The sequence below is a fragment of the Pelophylax lessonae genome, assembly GCF_965119305.1.
Source record: "Pelophylax lessonae genome assembly, chromosome: 1".
Lineage (NCBI taxonomy): Eukaryota > Metazoa > Chordata > Amphibia > Anura > Ranidae > Pelophylax > Pelophylax lessonae.
Genome location: NC_138768.1, coordinates 819,844,980 through 819,871,795, shown reverse-complemented (window position 1 = coordinate 819,871,795; position 26,816 = coordinate 819,844,980). Strand labels below are relative to the sequence as shown.

The 26,816-nt window shown below is 46.2% G+C and overlaps 1 protein-coding gene across 1 annotated transcript in view; it reads left to right on the top strand.

Annotated features, from left to right (window-relative positions):
• Positions 1-26,816, top strand: part of POLR1A (RNA polymerase I subunit A) — a 257,236-nt gene that overhangs the window by 122,571 nt on the left and 107,849 nt on the right. The window contains exon 26 of the mRNA XM_082267319.1: positions 1,276-1,411. Within this exon, the coding sequence (XP_082123445.1) occupies positions 1,276-1,411 (136 nt within the window). The remainder of the gene's footprint in view (positions 1-1,275; positions 1,412-26,816) is intronic.

Below are 26,816 nucleotides of genomic sequence, written 5' to 3'. Positions count from 1 at the left end.
TGGGCCATTAGTGTTCGATTGAACTGCTTTATGCAACTGTCATACTTAATGTTTTTGTTCATTTTTTCTTCCTTCAATTCTGCACCAGATGTATGACTACTTATGATTTGTCGAGATTGTTTTTGTATAATGGGTAATATGTGACAAACCTCCCTTTTTTTTTCCATTTCAGGATGTCGATAATTTGTGTTTGTGACCGATTTGTACAATATACACTAAAAGGTTAAGCTTTTCAATAAAAAAGATTTGATTTAAAAACATAAAAAAAAAAAAAAAAGGATTGTACAGTCAGATTGTAATACGTATGGTGAGCTTTACATTTAATACAGAGCACACCATGCAAAGCTGCCCATGGAAGGAAAGGGTTGATGTGGAGAATGTTGACTTTAACCCTTGTGTCCGCTGTACCAAGGAGATATACACAGTATAGGCAACAAATGATTCTGTCTATCCTATGAGATTATTAAAGCCTATATAAACCTAAGAATATTTTGGTAATATGTAGCATCTTACCGGTCCTTAAATGTGGTGGCTAAATTAGGTTTCTCTGTTTCATGTTTGCTTTATTTATTTTTCCCTGGTGATCCTGCCAGTAAGATACTCTATGGCGACAACCCCCACTCACTGTATGAAGTTTAAGGAGTTGTGCTTTCATCTTGGGTATAGAGGTATGTTTGGACTACAGAACACCTCCACCTGTCTTATCTCTATAACAGGGCACATGGTCTATAGTTCACTGAGAGAACTAGCAACAAGCTATCTCATAATACAATCATTTTGTAAATGAAACAGACATGGAAGTTGTTTGATTCACACTGTTTTAACAAATGTAGCCACCCAGTTAGGTTTTGCATCAACTTTTACCTTTTTTATGTTTTTTCCTCCTTCCGTTTTTGAATCTTACTGCTCCAGATCTCCTGCAGCTTCTTTGCAATCACTTCTTGTCTACAATTACTCCATTGGCAGCTGTATGTTGCTAAGAGCAGCTGTTCTGCTGTTGTCTCTACTGGAAGTAAACTGTAAAGGGTGACAACTCAGGAGCACAATTGGGAGACAGAGACAAAGTGTTGTCACTATATAACCTGGTTCTTAATTGAAGGGTCACCAGGTATTATTTTAATAAAAGCTCTAGATATAAATAGATTTGAAATTGCATTAACCTGTGTAAAGTTTTAAAGAAGAGATATAGTAGCGAACAGGCAGTGCTCTGACACCTGACCAGTCTTTTAAGCACCACGCTGAGTATTTGAAATGATCTTAATATTTTTTTTACAGGCTTAGAGAAATTCTGTTAATTGCCAGCTCCAATATTAAAACTCCTATGATGCGAGCTCCTGTCCTAACCACCAAGAGAGCCTTAAAGAGGGTGCAAGCCCTGAAGAAAAGGCTCACCAGAGTGTGTCTCTCAGAGGTAAGTAAAGATTTAACATTATTTAGCAAGACCTTTGCATATCATCCCTGCGCTGCCTTATTAAATAAACTTGTTCTAAAAGAAAAGTATAAATGGATTTTGATTAGTTTTATCTAAAGTATAAGCTTTTTTTATTTGGTTTGAGCAGGGGAATGTTAGAACACCTTTTTTTGATGCCTTTGTCCCCTCTAGGGAGACTCGGTGAACTACATAAAGCATGTTAGCCATTCCTACTCTAAAAATTTAAAACTTTGGCCTTGGATATACAGTACTTCAGCTTTTTCATTTTGTGTGGAAATTTGGATGTCTTTTAACTATGTAATAACAGGGGACCTCCATGGCAGTTTGCAGTGCATTCTAGGTTTTCTATGTAAATCCAGCTCCGACTGCATACTTTTTGGCAGCCTGTCTATAACTGAATTCTTTCCATAAATGACTCAGTAAGACCAAACTATGCTACGTGTATATACATGTATAAATACGCGAAACACAATCACCTGAAATCAGAGGTGGGGGACTCAAGTCACATGACTTGACTTAAGTCAGACTTAAGTCACCAGTTTGAGGACTTGAGACTTGCTTGACTAAAATTAATAAAAGACTCGACTTGAGTTGACTCATGACTTGAGACTTGACTTTGACTTGAGACATATGACTCAAAATTACTTTACTTTTTTAAGTTATTAAATATTTGCACTTTCTCAAGATGTGTTAAAGCAAAATGAATGTGCCTGTTATGTTTCTGACACCACAGTCACTTAAAACACCTCAGTGTGTTCTGATTTTTAGGACACTGGCTGTTTAACAATGGAAATACTTAACATGTTTTTAGTGACTGTGGTGTTGAAACATGACCCGACGAAGGATTTTGAGCTGTTTGGGCATTCAAAGTGTTTCTTTTATATGCCAAGAAAAAAGCACTAAGCAGTTTTGTTAATGTTGAAAATAAAACAAAACCTTTCCTGACCACTGACTTTTAACTGATTTTAAGGTGAAAATTGGGGTAGATCAGTATTTTTACTTAATTTGTGACTTGACCAAAATAAATGACGAATTGACTTGCTTGCTTTTCGCCACAGTAACTCGGGACTTGCTTGAGACTTGAAGGTTAAGACTTGAGACTTGCACATGTGTGACTTACTCCCATGTCTGCCTGAAATGATGTCCAAAAAAGCAAATGCTCAAACATCAGTACCATGTGCAAGAGGTCTTAAAGTATAGTTAAAGGCCCAAAACATTTTTTCTCTTACGTCCTCCGACAGTTGCCGCCTCTTCATATTCGTCACTAATGGGTTATTGACCTTTGCTCCGTAGGAGTAGCTAGGCAACAGAATATATTAATATCAAAGCTTTTAACATATCCCACCCCCAGGGGGTGGTCCCCTCAGTCAATACCTCCTTGCTTCCTGCATTACCAACTCAGTTTCTAATGCCTAGCTCAGGAGTAGGTTGGGCTGTTGCTGTGCTGGGGCTTTTAGTCTCAGCTTCTTTTCTCTTTTTGATTTTATTTGGAGTTTTTTTCTCTTTCTTTTACCTAGCTGTTTATTTTCAGCGTTAGTTAGCTTCTTCTGATGAAGATGATCGTGCGGCACTGGGTCTCAGTCTGGCCACCCTGGATCCCAGGGCTCAGGGCCAGGGGCTTCCCAGCCTGCCATCGAGCGTTCATCTTAGGTTTTGCCCTGGCACATTGAACGACCCATCCCTGTTCGCTGCAGGGATGCTATCGGTGAGGTGGCTACCTCACTGGACGCCATTGCGGTTTCGCACCGCAATTCCACTGCGTCATACTTGCGACACTCCCTGTCCTCAGTGCAGCGGTTTGGTCGCTGGAGCAGGCTCCCCACGCCATCCGGACTGGTAAGTGTAATCTATGTGGGGACCTGTCTGTTTGGGTGTCAGTCTGGGACTGTGTGACCCTGCATGTCTGTGTGGCTGCTGAGCTCCCTGTCAGATTCCTGTGTGGAATTGCTGCCTGTGTGTGGGCTTTGAGGGGGGGGCAAAAATCAGGGTGGCTGGTCCTGTGTGGTTAGACAGGCGTTTTGGCGCCAAGCGCCGCCATTTTAGCGGCGATCGTTTGGGCCACATGTCGGTGCCATTTTCTGTTTGCCCAGAAATTTCCTCAGCCGAGCGGCCATGTTTGTGTAGCCTTGCATAGGCTTCATAGGGGCGGTCAGTCTTGCATCACTTCCTTTTGCTCTGGGACAGCGATCGGTACAGCAGCCTGTGTGCTTTCCAGGTTTTTACTTTTCCTTTATTCCTGTATTCCTTGCCCAGTTTCTTGTCCCTGTGGGGGTCAGTGTATTTAGTGGGTGCGGTGGGCTACGCTCGCCGCGATCTTAAAGGGGCAGTACCCTTTTATTACTAATTTGCTGGGGCATGGATTCTCAGGATTGCAAGTTTCCTCCCACCTTGGTGGGGGGCCAAGGGGCTGCTGCTTCCCCCGAGGGGGCTGATCTGGCCACTATTGTGGCAAATTTAGCTGCTCAGGTGCAGATGCTGGTGGCTGATCGATCCACAAAACGGCCCAGGGTGTCTTTTTCCTCTGATTCAGAGGGCGATGGGGCTGCTATGGCTGGTGTGCCCTTCTCAGGGTCTCACTCATCCCTAGACCTTGTGGGGTCTGACGGGGAGGCTGAGGTGGAGGGGGTTGATAATTCTCCCCCTGGCTCGTCTGAAGAGCTTGCACTCGTGGATGAGTTGGTTGCTTCTATCAAGCAAACGCTGCATTTACAGGATGAACCGTGTCCTCCAGTTTTGATGTCCTCTTATGGGACGCAAAGAAAGCGCAAAACATCGCAGGTTTTTCCTTGCTCTACGGAATTTCAGCGCGCTGTTGATGAGCAATGGAGCAATTTAAAGAAGCCTTTTGCTGTGCCGAGCAGATTCAGGCTGCGTTATCCATTTACACCCGCCACTGATGAGCGATGGTGTGTGCCGCCTCAAGTGGATCACGCGGTGGCGATTTTGAATAAATCCACTGCGATCCCTGCTGAGGATACTCCGGTGTTCCGGGACCCGACGGACAGGAGATTGGAGTCTCTGGCCCGTCATGCTTATACGGTTGCTGGTTCTATGTTGAAACCTATTTTTGCTTCCATTATGGCAGCCCAAGCTATTGCGGATTGGACACAGGTGCTCAGGCGCACCCTGGTGGCGGATTCTGCCCCGCCGACAACTTTGGCTATGGTGGATCAAATTCATCAGGGTGTCATGTATTTGTGTGATGCGGACTTAGATATGGTCCCTTTGGCTGCGTGCCTTTCTAGTGTGGCGGTATTGAACCGTCGCCTGATTTGGTTGAAATGTTGGTCTGTTGACCAATCTTCTCGCAAGACTTTGGCTAATTTGCCCTACGCGGGGTCTCGCCTTTTTGGTGAATCCTCTGATACTCTGATAAAGGGTATTTCTGGGGGTAAGAGCACTCTCTTACCCCAAACGCACAAAACTAAGTTTGTTCGTGGTAAAAAGAATACATCGTTTAGGGCCTCTCAGGGGTCCTTTCGTGCCTTTCGGTCGCACTATAAGGGCAAGCCCTTCAAGGGACAAGGCTCCCAGAAGAAGCCGTGGGCGGGTAAGCAGAAGTCCGGCCAGTCCGGGTCTGCTGCCCATAACAATGCGGCCTGAAGGGACGCCCTCACCCGGTTCTGGGGTGGGGGGACGTTTGCTCGGTTTTCTTCAACCCTGGCTGGACCGCATTCGGGACAGGTGGGTTCAGGAAATCGTTCGATCTGGATACAAGATCAAGTTTCTCTCTCGGCCGGTGGGCAGATTTTTCCCCTCAAACCTTCAGCTGACTCCGGAGCGATTGCGGGATCTGCACCTGGCGGTGCGGGACCTGCGGGCCCAGGGAGTGGTGGTCCCGGGGCCTCATCGGGACAGATTTCGGGGGTTCTATTCCAATCTGTTCACTGTGCCCAGAAAGGAGGGCAAGGCACGTCCGATTCTGGATTTGAAAGCTCTGAACCGCTTTGTGCGGGTTCGCAAGTTCCGCATGGAATCCCTGCGCTCGGTGGTGGCTGCCCTGGTTCCGGGGGAATTTATGGCCTCCATCGACTTGAAGGATGCATACCTTCACATCCCCATTTTCGAGGGTCACCAGAGGTACCTTCGATTCGCCATTGCGGAGGATCATTACCAATTTGTGGCGTTGCCCTTTGGTCTCGCTTCGGCTCCGCGGGTTTTCACCAAGGTGCTTGCGCCAGTTCTGGCTTTATTGAGAGCCCAGGGCATCTCTGTCCTGGGGTATCTGGACGATATCCTGCTTCGGTCCGCGACCAGTCATGGCCTGGTGAACGACCTGTCCCATCACGATGCAGACTCTACAGGAGTTTGGTTGGACGATAAATCTTCCAAAGTCGACGCTGTGTCCGTCGGTTCGTCTTCCCTACTTGGGGATGATCCTGGACTCTGTTCAGGCGAAGGTCTTCCTGCCGGAAGACAAACTTCTGACACTTCAGTGCGAAGTCAGGTCCCTCAGGGACAATCAGTGCTCGTCCCTCCGGACGTGTATGAGGTGTCTGGGATTGATGGTCTCGGCTTTCGAGGCGATCCCTTTTGCCCAGTTTCACACGCGGGATCTCCAGGCGGAGGTCCTGGCCAAGTGGGACGGGTGTCCGCAGTCTCTAGATCTGCGGCTGTCGTTGAGCCGCCTCACCCGCAGGGGTCTTTTATGGTGGCTCCAGTCCCCGGCGGTGTCGGGGGGCAAGTCCTTTCGTCCTTTGTCTTGGACGGTGATCACCACGGATGCCAGCCTGTCGGGCTGGGGTGGTGTTCTGGGCGTTCTGTCCGCCCAGGGAACTTGGTCGGAGGAGGAATCCTCCCTTCCGATCAACATTCTTGAATTGCGAGCAATAAATCTCTGCCTTCTGCGTTGGACGGACAGGCTTCAGGGCCGTCCGGTTCGGGTACAGACGGACAATGCCACGGCGGTGGCCTACATCAACCACCAAGGGGGCACCAGGAGTGCCCGAGCGGCTCGGGAAGTAGCCGACATTCTGTCTTGGGCCGAGACGCACGTCCCGGCGATATCTGCAGTTCACATTCCGGGGGTGGAGAACTGGCAGGCGGATTATCTGAGCCGCCAGACCCTGGACCAGGGAGAATAGTCCCTCCACCCGGATGTCTTCTAGATGGTGTGCGCGAAGTGGGGGTCCCCAGATGTGGATCTGTTCGCATCTCGTCTAAACAACAAGGTGGAAAGGTCGTGGCAAGAACGCGCGATCCTCGGGCAGACGCCTCAGACGCGTTAGTGGCGCCCTGGCATCAGTATCGTCTGATCTATGCCTTTCCACCGATTCAGCTGCTGTCCAGGCTCCTTCGCAGGTTAGCCTCGGAACCGCACACGGTGATCCTGGTGGCACCGGACTGGCCTCGCCGGTCTTGGTACGCAGACCTCATGAATCTGGCGGTCGACGCTCTGTGGCGTCTGCCACTTCGGGAAGATCTTCTGTCTCAAGGACCGATATTCCATCCTGCTTCACAGTCGCTGGCTTTAACGGCCTGGCTGTTGAAAGCCAGGGCCTGAAGGATAGGGGTCTCTCCCCTGAGGTCATTCCCACTTTGATTAAGGCTAGGAAAGCCTCCTCGGGAAAAATTTACTACCGTACCTGGAAAGCATACTTTGCCTGGTGTGAGTCCAGGGGATATTCCCCTCGCTCGTACTCGGTATCGAGAGTGTTGGCTTTCCTTCAAACGGGCGTGGACCAGCGTTTGGCGTTGGCCACGATTAAGGGTCAGATTTCTGCGCTGGCAGTTCTCTTTCAACGCCCTGTGGCGTCTAACTCTTTGGTTAGCACCTTTGTTCAAGGGGTGCGTCATTTAGTCCCTCCTAGGAGGGAGCCTTTACCTCCATGGGATTTGAACCTTGTTCTGTCCGCATTACAACATGCTCCTTTTGAGAAAATCGGGGAGATCTCGTTGTCTCTGTTGTCCAAGAAGGTTGCCTTTTTGGTGGCTATAACTTTGGATCGCAGAGTGTCGGAGCTGGCGGCCTTGTCCTGCAAATCCCCGTATTTGGTGATTCACTTGGATAAGGTGGTCTTGCGAGCCAACCCATCTTTTCTTCCGAAGAGGATCTCGGAATTTCACCTCAATGAGGATATTGTCCTGCCTTCGCTTTGCGCGAAGCCTAAGCATCCGAAGGAGGTGGCATTGCATTCCTTGGATGTTGTTAGGGCAATCAGGGTTTACCTGTCATCTACAAAATCCTTTCGCAAGTCGGATTCTCTTTGTCCTTCCTGAGGGGCCTCGGAAGGGCATGGCGGCGTCGGCTGCGACCATTGCCAAATGGATCAGACAGACCATTGTGCAAGCCTATGCTTTGAAGGGGAAGGTTCCTCCTTTCCCTGTGAAAGCGCACTCTACCAGGTCTCTGAGTACGTCTTGGGCCTATCGTCATCGGGCTTCTGTGGCCCAGGTGTGTAAGGCGGCGACTTGGTCGTCAGTTCACACCTTTTCGAAATTTTGCAAAGTGGATGTTCAGGCATCGGCAGATGCTTCCTTTGGCCGCAAAGTTCTTAGTGCGGCAGTGCCTTAGGGTCCCTTGTTTGGGCCTTTGGCTGTTGGGGTGTTTTTACCCCTAGGTTACTTGTTCTTCCTGGGTTGTTGCTCCTGTTGAGCAAGTTTTTTCCTGTTGCCCAGTTGGTTCTCTTACTTTGGTAAGGTTCTTCCTCTGATGTGGGTACTGCGTTGCTTTAGGCGCGGCTGCTTTTTTCCCACCCCTCATGTCTACACTGCTATGGGACGTCCCCATTAGTGACGAATATGAAGAGGCGGCGACTGTCGGAGGACGTAAGAGAAAATGGAATTTTTGTAAAATCTTACCTGTAAAATTCCTTTCTCTGAGTCCTCCGACAGTCGCCGCCCCTCTTTTGGGGTTTGTTTATGTACTCTACTGCTATTCTACTGAAACTGAGTTGGTAATGCAGGAAGCAAGGAGGTATTGACTGAGGGGACCACCCCCTGGGGGTGGGATATGTTAAAAGCTTTGATATTAATATATTCTGTTGCCTAGCTACTCCTACGGAGCAAATGTCAATAACCCATTAGTGACGAATATGAAGAGGCGGCGACTGTCGGAGGACTCAGAGAAAGGAATTTTACAGGTAAGATTTTACAAAAATTCCGTTTTTTTTTTTTTCATTTTGGATAGAGTAGGGGAGGGTTGTTATAACACCCTGTCTTTTTTGTTTTCCTGTTATGTTGAGGAGATTTCCCTTCACTTCTTGTCCCATAGCCAAAACAGGAAGCGAGAGGAAGTTCCTCCAAAGTGAGGGAATGCTTGGTTGTCACCAGAACTAGTGGCCCCATTGGAATATTTTCCCTTTACTACCCAAAATTTGGAATTTTCTTCCATTCTCTGTGATCATGGTAAATAGGATGCATAGAGTGAGTGAATCTTCCTAATGGGGACCGAAATGGTATATATATTTTTTTTGGGACACATACAACAAAAAAACCCTATAGGATGAAGGTGTTTTTTTTTTTTTTTCCCTAAAACCGATATGTATTAAACAAAGTTTCTTATGAGTAGCCAGTGGGTGATTTCACCTCATTTGTTGCCACCAGTAGTGAAGATAAAACGTTTTTGATGGCCAAACCCTTTACAATCCCTCTGTTTTGATTCTGCTAAAATGTATATTCCCACAGTCTCAAGGTTTCAAAATGTAGCGGTGTTCCTAGGGCTGGTTCTCACTGGGATTCTCGAGCTGTTCCATTTTGACAACCCATTCATTTGAATGGGCTGCAAAACCCACTGGTCCACGAAAAGAAAGGGTTTTCACTACTTTTAAAAACGCACCGCACCAATCCGCATTGTATTGCGGTACAGTGTGATTTGGCGCACCCAAACGCACTGCATTTGCGATCTGTGTTTGGGGTGCCAATTACCTTGATCGGAAGGGCAGCATATTCAGCTGACGTTCCTTTTTAATGAACCATTTGAAACAAACCAGCGTGTCTCCGTAAGAAAAACAGATGCAGTGTTTGGTTTTGAGATGCTATCAGGAAATGTTTTAGTAGTTTTGTCCTCAGAATATTCCTTGTGTGAATTGTACGGTTCAATGATTTGCTGGGAGCTGGCTCCCACGGGTTCTATGTAATTGACTAAAAAAAGAAATCCATACTACAGGGAAGGCGGACACTCAGGACGTGGGAATTCTTCTGCGATTAGATCAGATGAGAGCGATACGTATGAACAGAGATTAGGAAGAATAGTTAGGGGCGCAGTGTCTTGGTGTTCGATCGTTTACAATGCAAAATTGGTCAGCCATTATTGTTAAACCTGTGTAGAAAACAAAACCGGTATATACTAGGGTTGCACAGATAACGGGTTTTTTCTTTCTTTTTTTTTTTAAATCAGCGAGTACGAGTACCAATACTTTCGGTCAAGTACTCACTGATACTAAGTACCGATACTTTGCTGTGCAACTTGCATCAATACAAGAAAAATCGCACTAAGAATCGCACGTGTGTGCAGAAAGTTATTAAAAGTGCCATCTAGTCAATTTAAACAATGGTAAAACTCACATTAGAAAATCAGGGCCGTCGGAGGTGCTCCCAGGAGGAGAAGTTCTGGGACCCTGTGGGTATAGGGTGAAAGTGATGTCCGCTTGGGAGCAGACCGCCTCTACATCACCTTCAGCGGCCCTGATTTTGCTACCAGACATTTACTGAGAGTTGTAAACTGCCCAATGGATGACTCTTTTATCTCTTTAGATAGATAGATATAGATATATATATATATATATATATATATATATATATATATATATATATATATATATATATAAAACTCTGGTCCGACCACATCTGGAGTATTCTGTCCAGTTCTGGTCGCCAGTCCTCAGGAGGGATGTGTTGGAGAGAGTCCAGAGAAGGGCAACTAAATTAATTAGGGGATTGGAGGACCTTAATTATGAAGTGCGTCTGCATTTGCTTGATTTATTCTCCCTGGAGAAGAGACGCCTGAGAGGGGACATGATAGCAATTTATAAATATCTCAATGGTGATCTCGGGATAGAAAAACAGCTGTTCAGTCGAAGGGATTGCATGAGGACTCGAGAGCATACAATGCGATTAGAGGAGAAGCGTTTTAACCTCAGGCAACGCGGGGGGTTCTTTACTGTTAGGGCTACAAGATTGTGGAATTCTCTACCACAAGAGGTGGTTTCTGCGGGAAGTATGGTGGCTTTCAAAAGACTCTTAGACGTACATCTCAAGGATCAGAACATTCAGGGGTATGTGAGATGATTACGGCCTCACACACCTACACAGGTTGAACTGGATGGACTATTGTCTTTATTCAACCTCACCTACTATGTAACTATATATATATATATATATATATATATAATTAGGGTATTAGGGATGCACCGAAATTTTCAGCCAAAAATGGGCCTATCCCATTTCGGCCGATAATGAGTTAAAAAAGGCAAAATTAATGGCCGCCGTGAGAAAGGAGGAGGGCGCAGCGCAGGTTTGAAAAGTCCCGCCTCTGGCTGGCCGCCTGCCTCTCAATGATGTCCCTACTACTACGATCTGTGTATGAATGAACTGACACACCGGGCGGGAGGGCGGGCGATCGGCCGCTAATGGCTATAACTATGTGAGCACTTCACTTCCCTGTCAGTGAGACTATGTGTATGAATGAAGTGACACACCGGGCGGGAGGGCGGGCGAGCGGCCGCTAATAGCTATAACTATGTGAGCGCTTCACTTCCCTGTCATGCGGGTATCTCCTCTGACAGGGAAGTGAAGTGCTCACATAGTTATAGCTATTAGCAGCCGCTCGCCCGCCCTCCCGCTCGGTGTGTCACTTCATTCATGCACAGATCGTAGTAGTAGTGACATCACCGGGAGGCGGGCCGCCGGCCAGAGGCGCGTCTTTTGAATGAACGACACCGGAGGAGCACACAGCAGAGTGAGAGTAAGGAGATTGAATCCTTGAGATGGGGAGGGACGCTGAGGCAGAGTGGGGGAGGGTGTACTGCCGAGGGGGACGCTGAGGCAGTGGTGGGGGGGGGGGGGGAGCTGAGGCAGCTTACCAATGGTATTAGTATTATGCAGCATGAGGGGGTTAATGTATTGCCACTGCTGGTCACTGATGCATTAGTGACTGACCAGTGGCAGTTAATTAACCCCTTTGTGCTGCATTAGTGCAACCAGTATCAGTGCAACCAGTGTTAATTAACACTGATACTGGTTGCACTAATGCAGCACAAAGGGGTTAATTAACTGCCACTGGTCGGTCACTAATGGATCAGTGACCAGCAGTGGCAATACATTAACCCCCTCATGCTGCATAATACAAATACCATTGGTAATTAAATTAACCTCTTGCCAACCCCAACCCATCACAGTACATATACTGTGACAGGGTGGCAGCGACAGGTGTACGTCACTGCCTGTTTTTAGTGTATGCCCCTCTTCTATCTATTTTAAAATTATTTGGGGGAAAAAGTCATTTTCGGTTTTCGGCCAAGGGCATCCTGCATTTTCGGTTTCTGCCCAGAATTTTCATTTCGTTGCATCCCTGATATAAATATAAATATAAATATAAATATAAATATATATATATATATATATATATATATATATATATATATATATATATATATATATATATATATATATATATATATATATATATATATATATATATATATATATATATATATATATATATATATATATATATATATATATATATATATATATAATATGCATGCATGCATACATACATATTATACACACACGAGCAGTGGGGAAGTAATCGCACCACATTCCTGTTTAAATCTCACGCAATTCTTTGCAGTGCAATTTCCCCCCTTTCATTTTGTGTCGACGCAAATTGCACCGCAAAGTATCAGTTTCGGCATCTGGAGCATACCCATACTCACTCAAATGCCTGATATCCACATCGGTATTGGCGCATTCCTAGTGCATACCAATTCGTCTAATAACTGCAAAACAAAAATTAAAATTTCAGGGCTTGTTTATGATATAGAGCGTGTCAACCCACACAATGCGCATGTGCATTAAAGTATAGCTAAACTTTTTTAGTTTTGGATGAAGTGAACAGGAATTGAATCACCTGTAAGGTTTCTATTGCTGTCTGTGCCCCCGTTAGGGAGATTCTCCCTCTCTATTTGTTCTTGTTCGTTGTCATGAAAAGTGAAAGTAAGTGAAGAAAATTTAAAATTTTGGGTTGTTCCCAGAAAAGTAACTCACTTCCTGTTTGGCTATTTGACACAGATGGCGAAAAAAAACAGGTGCAGAGTAAGTAACTGTGGCACCTGTGCAGTCATGTGTCAGCGCAAAAAAGAAGTGACTGCAGTAAATGGGTGCATACAACATTTTATTGCGGGACCTTCTACGTGGTCTATGGTCTCCTGTGCCCATGTGGGCTTTTATATGTGGGCCGTACGTCATGTCCACTGAGAGTGAGAATGGGTGAACATAGGAGCAATATCACAACTATGAAAGACAACTACTCAGTCCCTCGCCACTTTGCAGATGTACATAATAGCAGCACAGGGGGCCTAAAGGCCTTTGGCATTGAGGCCTTGGGAATGATTTAGATAACAGCAGAAGACACCAGAGGCTTTGCATTAGAGCAGCGTTGTGGATCTTCACCTTAGGATCTCTGACACCTAAAGGACTCAATGAGGAAATAGAAAATAGACTCACATTGCAGAATTCAGCTCTGTGCTGCGGTTACCGTTTGCATGGACCCTATATGTATGTATGCATGTATGTATATGTAGAGGGACATGTTGACCATCTTGCCCTGCTAGTGTTATCTGCTCAGTAGCCTTGACTTATATAGTCCCCTTTCCCCTGCTATCTTGGCTCTTTTGACTCCATTTAGAAAAGACTTTGTGTATATCTAGTCTTGCAGCCCTATATTTACATGCCCCCCCCTCCTTTTTTTTTTTTCTCTTCTTATTTCTGTTTTGGCTTACACCCACTGAGTATTGTTTCAGCCTGATCTTTATCTAATCACCTATGTTGACACTGTCTATTTTTAGTACACATTAACTATTATTAATACTGTTAATACTCAATACATTATTTTTGAAGTCCTCAGTTGCCTCCCCCCCCCCATTTTTTTTTAATTTTTATATAATATATATATAATATATAATTTTTTTTTTACATTTTTATTTATAATTTTATAGTTACATATATATACACCTGTTAGTGTATATGTATTTTAGATTTTAGGAGAATTTTTTTTTTCCCATTAATAATAAATATATAAATAGGAGTATGGTTTTAGAAAGTTATGCATTTATAGATCGCTAAAGATAGCTGCCATAACCCTGTTTTTTTTATTAAACTACGGCGGTCCCCTTTAACACAAGGGCGGTCCCAGTGGCAGATTCACCGCGGAATCAACCTTATGGGTGTCGGGAGAGGTGACCCCACTCCCGCCGCTTCCAGGTCGTTTTCCCCGCTTACCTGACCCGCCGGTAGTGGGGGAAACGATCTGGTCTGCTGTCCTCTCAGACAGGAAGTCAAGTGAGGGAAAGATGACCCTCACTCCACTCTATGGCTTTGGAGGACTGGAGCGACGTCATACGTTGCCTTGTAGCAACGGATTTAAAGAGCCCATTTTTTTTTTCTCATCATGAAAAAAAATTTTTTTTTTTTTTCTTTTTTAGTGTAGGTGTGAGATCTGAGGTCTTTTTGACGATTGTTGGAGCGAGAGCAATAATTTGAGCCCTAGACCTCCTCTGTAACTCTAAACTGATAACCTGTAGAAAATGTCACCTATGGAGATTTTTAAGTACTTATGTTTGTCGCCATTCCACGACCATGCGCATTTTTGAAGCATGACATGTTTGGTATCTGTATACTCAGCATAACATTATCTTTCACATTCTAGAAACAAAAATTGGGCTAACTTTACTGTTTTCTTATTTTTTAGTTCAAAAAAGTGAATTTTTTACCAAAGCAATTGTGTTTTGTAAGACCGCTGCGCAAATACGGTGTGATAAAAAATATTGCAACAATCTCCATTTTATTCTCTAAGTTCTCTGCAAAAAAAAAAAAAAAATATATATATATATATATATATATATATATATATAATGTTTGGGTGTTCTAAGCAGTTTTTTTTTTTTTTTTGCTAGAAAATTAATTTCAACTTGTAAACAACAAGTGTCCGAAAAAGGCCCGGTCCAGAAGTGGTTAAGATCTTAATCTTGTTTAAGATGGCAGTTCCTAGCTTTGGTTTTTAGACAGGTGTCTAAAATATGTTAAATTTACAGAGAATCCTAGGAGACATAGAACAGTGCAGCCCAACATAAGTGAGTGTAAACAGCAATCCACCCAGTGCCTTGAAAAAGTATTCATACCCCTTGAAATTTTCCATATATTGTCATTTTACAACCCAAAATGTAAATGTATTTTATTGGGATTTTATGTGATATACCAACACAAAGTAGCACATAATTGTGAAGTGGAAGGAAAATGATCAATGTTTTTTAAATTTTTTTACAAATGATTATCTGAAAAGTGTGGCGTGCATTTGTATTCAGCCCCCCTGATTCAATACTTTGCAGAACCACCTTTCACTGCAATTACAGCTTTTTTGGTATGTCTCTATCCGCTTTGCACATCTAGAGTGAGATTTTGCCCAGTCTTTGCAAAATGGCAGAAGCTCCGTCAGATTGGATGAAGAGCAACAGCAATTTTCCAGTCTTGTCACAGATTCTCAATTGGATTTAGGTCTGGACTTTGACTGGGCCATTGTAATACATGAATATGCTTTGATCAAAACCATTCTATTGTAGCTCTGGTTGTATGTTTAGGGTCGTTGTCCTGCTGGAAGATGAACCTCAGCCGCAGTCTCAAGTCTTTTGCAGACACTAACAGGTTTTCTTCTAACATTGCCCTGTATTTGGCTCAACCCATCTTCCTATCAACTTTGACCAGCTTTCCTGTCCTTGTGGAAGAAAAGCATCCCCCCCCCAACATGATGCTGCCTCCACCGTGTTTCACAGTAGGGATGGTGTTCAGGGTGATGTGTAGTGTTAGTTTTCCGCCACACATAGCTTTTTGCTTTTAGGCCAAAAAGTTTAACTTTGGTCTCATCTGAACAGAGCACCTTCTTCCACGTGTTTGCTGTGTACCCCACGTGGCTTCTTGCAAACTGTAAACGGGACTTCTTATGGCTTTCTTTCAACATTGTCTTTCAACATTTCTTTCAACCTCTTCCGTAAAATCCAGATTTGTGGAGTGCACGACTAATAGTTGTCCTGTGGATTCTCCCACCTGAGCTGTGGATCTCTACAGCTCCTCCAGAGTTACCATGGGCCTCTTGGCTGCTTCTCTGATTAATGCTCTTCTTGCCCGGCTCTTCTTGCTGCGTGAGATGTTCCAAGCGTGGGATTTTTTTTTTTTATAACCTAACCCTGCTTAAAACCTCTCCAAAACTTTATACCTGACCTGTCTGGTGTGTTTATTGGGCTTCATTATGCAGTTTTTTTTTACTAAGGTTCTCGAACAAGTCTCTGAGAGCTTTACAGAACAGCTGTATTTATACTGAGAATAAATTACAACACAGATGGACTCTATTTAATAATTTGGTGACTTCTGAAGGCAATTGGTTCCACTAGATTTTAGTTATTGGTATTCGAGTAAAGGGGGCTGAATTCAAATGCTTGCCACACTTTTCAGATATTTATTTGTAGAAAAATTTCCTTCCACTTCACAATTATGTGCCACTTTGTGTTGGTCTATCACATAAAATCCCAATAAAATACATGTAAGTTTTTGGTTGTAACGTGAAGAAATTTTGGAAAATTTCAAGGGGTATGAATACTTTTTCAAGGCACTGTAGATGGTGTGAATGAGCAATGCAGCTCAATGTAGGTGGTGTAAATAAGAAATTCAGCCCAGGTGGTGTGAATGATCAATACAGCCTAAGGCCCCTTTCACACATGCGGTCCGTTTGTCCGTGTTTCATCCATCCGTTGACGGATGAAAAACGGACATCAATGCATCTCTATGTAAAAATGGATGACAACGGATGATCATCCGTTAACATCCGTTTTCATCCACTTCCGCCACTGTCCGTTTTTTGGAACAGATAAATGCCCTATTTTTAATCCATCGAAAAAACGGATCGGACGAAAAACGGATGTAAACGGACAAATGGTCAGTTTTTCATCCCTTTTTTCATTGGTAGTGGATGTGAAAAAAACGGATGGAAAACGCATGAAAAAACGGATGAAAACGAATACATTTTGACGTGACTGTACTGATGAACTGAACGGATAGTATGTGTGAAAGGGGCCTTAAGCTGGTGTTGTGAGTGAGCTCTTACAAGGACTATTGTTGCAGCTGAAGTCAGGGCTTGAGTTGTTTGAACGTGCTTTGTAATGACTAGACTCATTTCCTGATGCCTCAGGGGAAGGATGTTATCCAGGATTATTTCCCTGTACAGTTCAGATACAATTCAAATACTTGAACTTTTTTTTTTTTTTGTCCAGAATTAAAGCAGCTTCTCACTTTACTTTACAAAAAGAACAGTTGGAATCTGGTTGCTATGGATAACCGTTATTTCACTTTGTAACTTGTCTCGTTTAGCAGTGTGGTAAGCCATGCTGCTTGCTAGGACTGCTGACATCACACCTAAGTTATGTTAACTTTACCTTGAACCCTATATGAGGAATAGGTCTGTGCAGGTGTATGGATTAGCTGACTAACATTGGTGCTGTGGAGGAGCAACATACAGTAGGTGGGTGTGAACAAGCAATGCAGCTCATTGTAGATGGTGTGAATGAGCAATGCAACCCAACGTAGGTGATGTGAATGAGCAATGCAGCCCAACATAGGTGGTGTGAGTGAGCCATGCAGCCCAACATAGGTAGTGGGAGCAAGTCATGCAGCCCAACTTAGATGGTACGAACGAGCCATGCAGCCCAGCATAGGCGTTACGAATGAGCCATTCTGCCCAGCGTAGGCTTTACGAACGTGCCATTCTGCCCAGCGTAGGCATTACGAACGTGCCATTCTGCCCAGCGTAGGCGTTACGAACGTGCCATTCTGCCCAGCGCAGGCGTTACGAACGTGCCATTCTGCCCAGCGCAGGCGTTACGAACGTGCCATTCTGCCCAGCGTAGGCGTTACGAATGTGCCATTCTGCCCAGCGTAGGCGTTACGAATGTGCCATTCTGCCCAGTGTAGGCGTTACGAACGTGCCATTCTGCCCAGCGTAGGCGTTACGAACGTGCCATTCTGCCCAGCGTAGGCGTTGGGAACGTGCCATTCTGCCCAGCGTAGGCGTTGGGAACGTGCCATTCTGCCCAGCGTAGGCGTTAGGAACGTGCCATTCAGCCCAGCGTAGGCGGTACGAATGTGCCATTCAGCCCAGCGTAGGCGGTACGAATGTGCCATTCAGCCCAGCGTAGGCGGTACGAATGTGCCATTCAGCCCAGCGTAGGCGGTACGAATGTGCCATTCAGCCCAGCGTAGGCGGTACGAACGTGCCATTCAGCCCAGCGTAGGCGGTACGAACGGTGCCATGCAGCCCCCCAGCGTAGGCGGTACGAACGGGCCATGCAGCCCCCCAGCGTAGGCGGTACGAACGGGCCATGCAGCCCCCCAGCGTAGGCGGTACGAAGGAGCCATGCAGCCCCCCAGCGTAGGCGGTACGAAGGAGCCATGCAGCCCCCCAGCGTAGGCGGTACGAAGGAGCCATGCAGCCCCCCAGCGTAGGCGGTACGAAGGAGCCATGCAGCCCCCCAGCGTAGGCGGTACGAACGAGCCATGTAGTCCCCCAGCGTAGGTGGTACGAACGAGCCGAGCCATGCAGCCTAAGGCTGGTGGTCAGAGTAAGCTCTTACAAGTACTTTTGCAGCTGAAAGTAGGTTGCTTGGTGAACCCTCTTTGTAATGACAAAACTATTTTCATGATGCCTCAGGGGAAGGATGTTATCCAGGTTTCGCTTCATTTCCTGGTACAGCTTCATTCAACTTTTTTTTCTATCCTTTGTGCATGCAGAATGAAAGAATAGCTTCTCTCTTCACATTACAGCATTACATAGCGGGGGGAGGTGACATGTCCCATAATTAGTTTATTCGTTTTTCTTCTGTTACAAGAGAAGAGAGACCTAACACATTTTCTCTGTCGCTCATTGACAGACGTAGTCCTCCTTGATTAATATCAACTCGGGTTATACTGCCCTCTACAGGAGTAGGACTAGACAGGAAAGAAAACGTTCTGGCCACACCTTAGGGGCAGTCCCAGAGGGTATATCCTCTCACTTCCTGCTACAGGATATCAGTTTTTTTTCTGTCTAGTTAGGAGTAAGGACCTAAGTTCCTTGCTGGGATCTTTGGTCCTGGCAAGATTTTTTAGAAATACTTTTTTAGGCAGCTTTTCTTCTCCAGTGTTCCTGTGAGATCTTCAAGCAAGTACGCTGAAACTGGGCGACGGGCTGGATGTTGAGATCCAGTGGTCACCCCAGTTCAGCCTACGAGCGCATGCAGGCCATAGCTCTGCGCTGGGTCGGCCGCGACATAGTCCCACTGGACGGGGACTGACCCTGCGAGTTAAACGTCTCGCCTTGACGCCAATGACCAGTTGCAAACTGAGTCACGGCGTCTGTATTGGTCGACAGCCCCCCCACCCCGGTGGAGAGGGGTTCTGTCAGGAGTTGGAGCCCGCCTGGTTCCGGTATGGTAAGTAAAATGTCCCCCCTCTCCCCCTGTCGGGTTTGTTGGTGGACGCGGGCCCCTCTCTGGGATGGATGGACGTGATCCTAGCAGGTGTCATTGATCCCCCTCTTAAGAGCTTGGTTTGGGAGCGGACTATCTATAGTCACTATATGACACTATAAGGGAGATGACTGAAGTGGCAGACTGCTAAAAGGCATTACTATGAAGGTATAGAGGTATCCTACCTGACATAATGTGTATACAGGCCGATGCCTATGCCTGGATTACCGCATCTGCAGGTCGCCATCCTTCCATAAAGCCGGTCACCTCCGCAGGCCGCACAGCCTCCCACAGGCCGAGCGCACACTCCCGCAGGCCACACAGGCCGAGCGCACACTCCCGCAGGCCGCACAGGCCGAGCGCACACTCCCGCAGGCCGCACAGGCCGAGCGCGCACTCCCGCCGGCCGCTGCTACTTTGCTCAAGCTGCCGCTATTCTCCACAGGCCACCGCCATTTTCCTGCAGATCGCACGAGGCCGCCATATTGGCGTAGCCTCGTGTCTCCAGCATGGGGGCGGCCATGTTTGAGGTGACCAAACACCTCGAGGAGTAATTGGGAGGCGCCGGAAGGCGTGTAAAGGGGCGGAGCTGCCTCCTTGGCTCGGGAAAGCAAGCCAAAGACTTCCTGTCTGTAACAGACAGTGCTGGAAGCAGGTTGATAAGAAACTTCTGTGCATCAGGTGAGCCTTGGGGTCTCTCTCTCTGAGGGGTCCAAGCAGGTACACTGAGGGGCACTATTGCGCTGGGGGACTAAGTAAAAAAAATGTTTTTTCTTGCAATTAATTTTTTGTGTTTGCTGGCAAGTGTCTTGTTAATCATGAACCCTGCCACACATGTATCCCCACCTGATCCCCTCGAGGTGGCCGCAGGACCCTCCAGTACCCCACTTGTGATGATGCATTATCAGCAGTTTGGAGTCTTTGGTATCCCGGGTGGAGGTAGCCTGTCAGGGACCGGGGTCAAGAAAAGCGACCCCCGCCTACCCTTCTTTTATCTGATACTTCAGATACGGATTCTGAGCTGGTCATTGCAGCCCCTTTTCTGGGGTTGTTGTCTCAGGTACGGTCTCCTCAGACAGTGAGGAGGACGCTTTTGCCTCCGCCATAGCACAAGAAGCGTTGGTGGAGGCACTAGTTGTGTCTGTCCAGGAAACCTTAAATCTTGAGATTACACCGGCAGAGGTAGCTGAGACTGATATTCCTTTTGGTTCTAGCAAGCCTACCAAAATGGCGAAGGGTTTCCCTTGCCCAAATGGGGTCGTCCGAAAACGAACCCCTGCTATTTCCAAACGCATTGCTAGGCGCTATCATTTTGAGGTATCCCTCATTATAAGATGGACGGTACCACCAATAGTGGACTCACCGATTTCCAGACTAAATAAAGCCACTGTTATCCCGTTGGATTGACAGAATGGGCCCCCACCCATCTCTAGGGTGGGGGGACGTCTTCACCGGTTTCCGGATCCATGGCTTTCCAGAATCCCGGATAAAGGGGTTCGCGAGGTCATACGGTCGGGATACAAGATCGAGTTTCGATCACTTCCACCGGTGCGATTCTTCCCTTCCAATATTCGACATCCCCGGGTCGCTTAAAAAGCTTTGCGGGGGACAGCTTGATGCAACAGGGAGTGGGAGTTCCCATTCCTTGGACAGTTTCAGGGGTTCTAGTCGAACCTGTTCACAATGCCCAGGAAAAAGGGCTAGGTGCGTCCAATTCTGGTCTTGGGAGAGATGGAGTCCATCCGAACAGTGGTGGCCTCCCTGCATCAGGGGGATCTCCTGGCGTCCATAGACATTTAGGATGCCTATCTTCATATCCCCATCTTCACAGGCTGGTTCCCACCAGGACAATGAACTATCTGGGCCTAATTTTGGATACATCCTTGGCAAGAGTGTTTCTCCATGCGGAGAAACTCCAGAAGATTCAGTCAATGATTCGGATGTTGCTGTCCGTCAACTGGCTGGGACTGATGGTCGCCTCCTTAGAGGCAGTACCGTTTGCCCAGTCTCATACCCGAATTCTCCAAGAGGAGATTCTTCTCAAATGGAATCGGAATCCCGATTCCCTGGACAATCGGATCCGATTGAGCGAGCGGACCAGGGAGGCTCTGGTCTGGTGGCTTCGGTCTCCGATGCTCAGCCAGGGGAAGTCATTTCTTCTGATAAATTCCAGGTTACCGATAAATGTGTTGGAACTGAGAGCGATCAGACTTTGTCCGATTTACTGGACCGAGCAGCTCCAGGGCAGCCCGGTTCGGATCCAATCGGACTATGCCACAGTCATGACTTATGTCAATCACCAAGGGGCACCAAGAGTGCCCTGGCGGCCATAGAAGTGATAGAAAATCCAAGAAAGTAGACCGCACTCAGGAAATGTAAGATGAAAACAATCAAAACTCCTTTATTCTTCTTCGGTACAGCAGACAGACAGTACAATGCACATAACAGACGTGTCGAGTTGACGCGTTTCACGATATAGATTGCTTACTCATAACCACACACAGTGTATGGTTATGAGTAAGCGATCTATATCGTGAAACGCGTCAACCCGACACGTCTGTTATGTGCATTGTACTGTCTGTCTGCTGTACCGAAGAAGAATAAAGGAGTTTTGATTGTTTTCATCTTACATTTCCTGAGTGCGGTCTACTTTCTTGGATTTTCTATTGCTTGGACGGCGGATCTGACCAGCACCAGCTATTGAACTGACACCTGAGCGGCTCTGCTCTTTGTTGTTATTGGCCATAGAAGTGGCCAACATTCTTTATTGGGCGGAACAGTTGTTCCAGCTCTCTCTGCGATATTCATCCCGGGGGTGGACAGGCAGATTATCTCAGCCGTCAGATTCTGGATCAAGAGGAATAGTCTCTTCATCCAGAGGTATTTCACCAGCTGTCCCCTCATTGGGGCACCCCGGATATGGATCTGTTGGCACGTCGGCTCCACAGGGCTCGCGCCCGCGATCCTCTAGCGGACGCAGCAGACGCGCTGAGCGCCCCGTAGGGGCATTATCAGCTATTATATGTCTTCCCCCCTCTCAAGTTGCTGCTGAGATTTCTCCGCAGGATAGAGGTGGAGGGAACTCCAGTTATCCTGGAAATTCTGGGCTGGCCTCGTCAAGCCGGGTACGCCAACTTGGGCAGGCTAGTCGCGGACGCTCCTTGGAGACTTCCTCTCAGGGAGGATCTGCGGTCTCAAGGACCGATCTTCCATCGTGCTTTACAGTCGCTGGTTTTAACGGCCTGGCCATTGAGACCCAGGTACTGAAGGACAGAGGATTGTCAGCTTCCGTTTTTCCTACTCTAATTAAAGCAAGGAAAGCGACTTCCAGCAAAGTCTATTATCGCACATGGAAGACGTATATTGCGTGGTGTGAATCTTTGGGATTTCCCCCACGTACCTATTTGGTGACCCGAATTTTGGCTTTTCTGCAAAAGGGGGTTGAGCAGAAACTATCCTTGAGCACCATCAAGGGTCAGGTTTCAACGTTAGCAATCTTCTTTCAGAAGCCGCTGGCTACTCATTCCTTGGTGCGGAATTTCATCCAGGGGGTGCGGCACTTGGCTCCGCCAGTGCGCGCGCCCTTACCGCCCTGGGATCTTAATTTGGTTTCGTCGGTTCTGCAGAAACCTCCCTTTGAAAATATCAGGGAGATCCCCTTGCTTACATTATCCCAGAAGGTGGCCTTCTTGGTGGCTATCACTTCTGCACGCAGGGTGTCAGAACTGGTTGCATTATCATGCCATTCCCCATATCTAGTGGTTCATAGGGATAAGGTAGTTCTTCATCCGAAGCCATCCTTTCTTTCTAAGGTGGTTTGAGATTTTCATCTGAATGAAGATATTGTGCTACCTTCCTTGTGTCCTAAGCCCAATCATCCTCGGGAATGTGCGTTGCATTCCTTGGATGTAGTTCGGGCAATCGGGGTATACTTGAAAACTACGGACTTGTTCCGTAAAACGGATTCACTTTTTGTGATCACGGATGGCCCCAGAAAGGGGTTGCCTGCATCTGCCGCGACTATCTCCAAATGGATTAGTCAGACGGTGGTACAGGCTTATTCTATTAAGGGTCGGAATCCTCCGTTCCCTGTTAAGGCGCACTCCACTCGAACGCTCAGTACTTCCTGGGCCTACCGCCATCAGGCGTCAGTGGTCCAGGTGTGCAAGGCGGCTACCTGGTCGTCAGTGCATACCTTTACAAAATTTTATAAAGTTGATGTGATGGCATCGTCAGGTGCCTCTTTTGGCCGCAAGGTTTTGCAGGCCGCAATTTGAGGAGACCGGTGGTCTACCTCGAGGGTTTTTTTTCCGTTGGAATTTCAGTTGAGTCTCATCTTTTGATTGATGAGCCTTTAAAACTTCTAGTTGGCACCAGTTGGGCCTTCTAGATTGGATTTTGATTTCCATTTTCCCACCCCTCAATTGTGGCACTGCTTTGGGACGTCCCGAGTTGATATTAATCAAGGAGGACTACGTCTGTCAATGAGCGACAGAGAAAAATGGATTTTTGTAAGATCTTACCGTAAAATCCTTTTCTCTTAAGCTCATTGACAGACGTAGTACCCGCCCCTCTGTTTTTGAGTTGGGTTGGGTTAAATTCTCTGACACTGCTTTGTGACATAACTGATATCCTGTAGCAGGAAGTGAGAGGATATACCCTCTGGGACTGCCCCTAAGGTGTGGCCAGAACGTTTTCTTTCCTATCTAGTCCTACTCCTGTAGAGGGCAGTATAACCCGAGTTGATATTAATCAAGGAGGACTACGTCTGTCAATGAGCTTAAGAGAAAAGGATTTTACGGTAAGATCTTACAAAAATCCATTTTTATCGGTTAAAGTGATTGTAAACGATCACATTATAAAACAAACCTATTCATGTTAAAATCAAAATGAAAGGAAAAAAATTTGTGTTTAGAAATATAAAAACATAAATACCCCCCACCCCTTTTTTATTTTATTTATTTATTTTTATACGTGATCACATCTGTTTTTAGCTGCATAGGAGCTGGAGGGAGGAGACTCTGGTCTTCCCAGTGAATGGCTGTGAAGAGGGAGTTTGTCAGCACAAGTTTGATCATTGGAGAGTTTCCAGCACAGCTAGAGAACTGACCACACTGTGCTCACTTGCCTAGTGTGGTCAGTTTTTAATAGGACAGTAAGGGGACTGTCAGGAACACCAGAGATTTTACACAAATGAAGCAACACAAAGCGAACGGGAGACTTTTTCATACAAATATATGGAACTGCAGACACATATCGAATATCAAATGTTGGGTTTATATATTCTTTAAATGTCAATGTTTCAGCAGATTCTTGTGTTAAAGCAACATCCTGTTATTTTTTACAAGCTCTGTTCTGAAATAACACCTTGCACAACAGCGGAAATATTCTGTGCAAAAACACAAAAGTTTGAGATCTATAACCTGCAATTGAAGCTGATGCCAGCCGAAACGTTTCTGTTAGAGCGAGGAGAAGGGTTAGAAGATCTGTCAGATTTTTTTTGTTAGGCTTTGAATGGGAAATTTCCCCTCGGTCTCTGTCCTAGTGAGAAATTGTCACCAGGACAGGAGGTGAGGGAAATGCATAACGGGGACCCTGCAAGAAAAAAAAAAAAAACTCAGGTTTTGGTCTTCTTCCAGTAAGACAAGTATTTCTTTTATGGTTTAGCATCCCTCCTGGATGTTTCCCCCTCAGTTCTTGTTGGCAGCAAAATCTAATGGTGGCCCTCACCCTTCACACTATGCAAAACAAAAAAATAATCATTTGTCTGAGGATATAAACTCTAACACAAGTGTTGATGCATTTTGAGTGGAATTTTTTGCAGCAAACTGAAAAGTAACCTGGAAAGGAAGGAAGGAGACATCCAACAGTTGTCAGATGATAGGAAGGGATCCACCAGCTTTTTATGTCTCAGCTGGCCGAAAGCTGTACACATTTATATATAGAGATAATTATTGTTCGTTGTACAGAGGTCATGGCTTTTTCATGGCGTGATCGCAGCACTGGCACTACTTGTTCCTCGCTAAGTTTGCCTCTAGAAACGTGCAATACTCCTCTTTGGGGTGTAATGTCTAATGCCTAGTACAGCCCATAAGAAAATCTGACAAAATACCGCTTTCTACTCGATTGTCAGATAATCTGATCATTAGTACACAGCTTTTAAGAGCTGATTGGAAAGCAGGAAAATTTCTTGTATGATAACCGAACTAAGGCTTTTAGTGCAATTCAAGCGGAGTTCCACCCAAAAGTGGAACTTCCGCTCTTTTGTCCCCCCCGGTGCCACATTTGGCACCGTTCAGGGGGGAGGGGGTAAGGGGTACCTGTTGACAGATACCCTTCCCCACTTCCGGGATACGGTGCCACGGTGCCACGGCGCCGTCCCTCAGAAGTTCAGCCCCCTCCTCCGCCGCCGAGCCAATAGGAATACGTAGGGACCCGCCTGTGAAGCCGCAAGACTCCCTTACCGGCAATGGCGGCAGCACCCGACAGCCGATGGAAACATCGGCTGTGGTGCCAACATCACTGGACTCCCGGACAGGTAAGTGTCCTAATATTAAAAGTCAGCAGCTACAGTATTTTTGGAGGGGGAGGCGGAACTCCGCTTTAATTTGGTAATTGTATAAAAATTAAAATCATTTAAAGTGATATCTGCCAATTTTTGCTCCTTAATAGTCCTCTGGTGTTATTAACTCATATTGTGTCAGTTGTGCCTAGGGAGGGTTCGAGCCACGCTTGAGGGTTGGTAGGCAGGACGTAGACCCAAAAACTTAACCAGCAGCTCCCTCGGGGGTGGTGCTACATATGGTAATTGTATAAAAATTAAAATCACGTGACCAAGACCACACATGCTCGGAAATGATGCAATACATTCACTTCAGAAGTTTTATTCTGTCCTAGGAGAAATTTCGGAACTTCACTAACCTATTGGCTATTGATATGAGATTTGCAAAAAAAAAAAAAAAAAGCAGTTAGTCCGATATTCTTATCATGTGTACTAGGCAAGACTTGTTTTAACAGTAAGAGTGTGCAGAAGCCTAAAATTACATTCACTGACTACCGGTGCAATGCTCTGCAGTCTCCTGTAAAATAAATAAAAAAATTGCACTTTTTTTTTCCTACACAAACGTGTGGATATACTTTTTTTATTTATTTTTTTTTTAACCGCTTGCCGACTGACCGCTGCAGATATACTGCTGCAGGCGGACTCGGCTGCGTGAATCCCCGTACCTGTACGGCAATCTGTGGGAGCGATCCTGGGGCACACGCGCACCCCCATTCGCTAGCGGGGATGCTAATTCATGGGGCCGGCGGGCGCGAGTGCCACCCGCAAACGCTCCCTGTGGATAAAGAACGGCGGTTTGCGGTTGTAAACATGGCAGACCGTTGTTCTCTCTGGTATCAATACAGAGTGCCCGTGTTCCTCCGATTTTAGGATCATAGGTCTCTGTGTTGATTCCACAAGCCCACCCCCCTCAGTCAGAAAACACCCCCTAGGCATGCATTTAACCCTTTGATCGCCCCTGATTTAACCCCTTCCCTGACAGTGTCATTATTACAGTAGCAGTGCACATTTTTAGCACTAATTACTGTAAGAATGTCACTGGTCCCCCCAAAAATGTCAGGGGTCCGATCTGTTTGCCGCAATGTCGCAGTCCCACTAAAAATCGCTGATCACC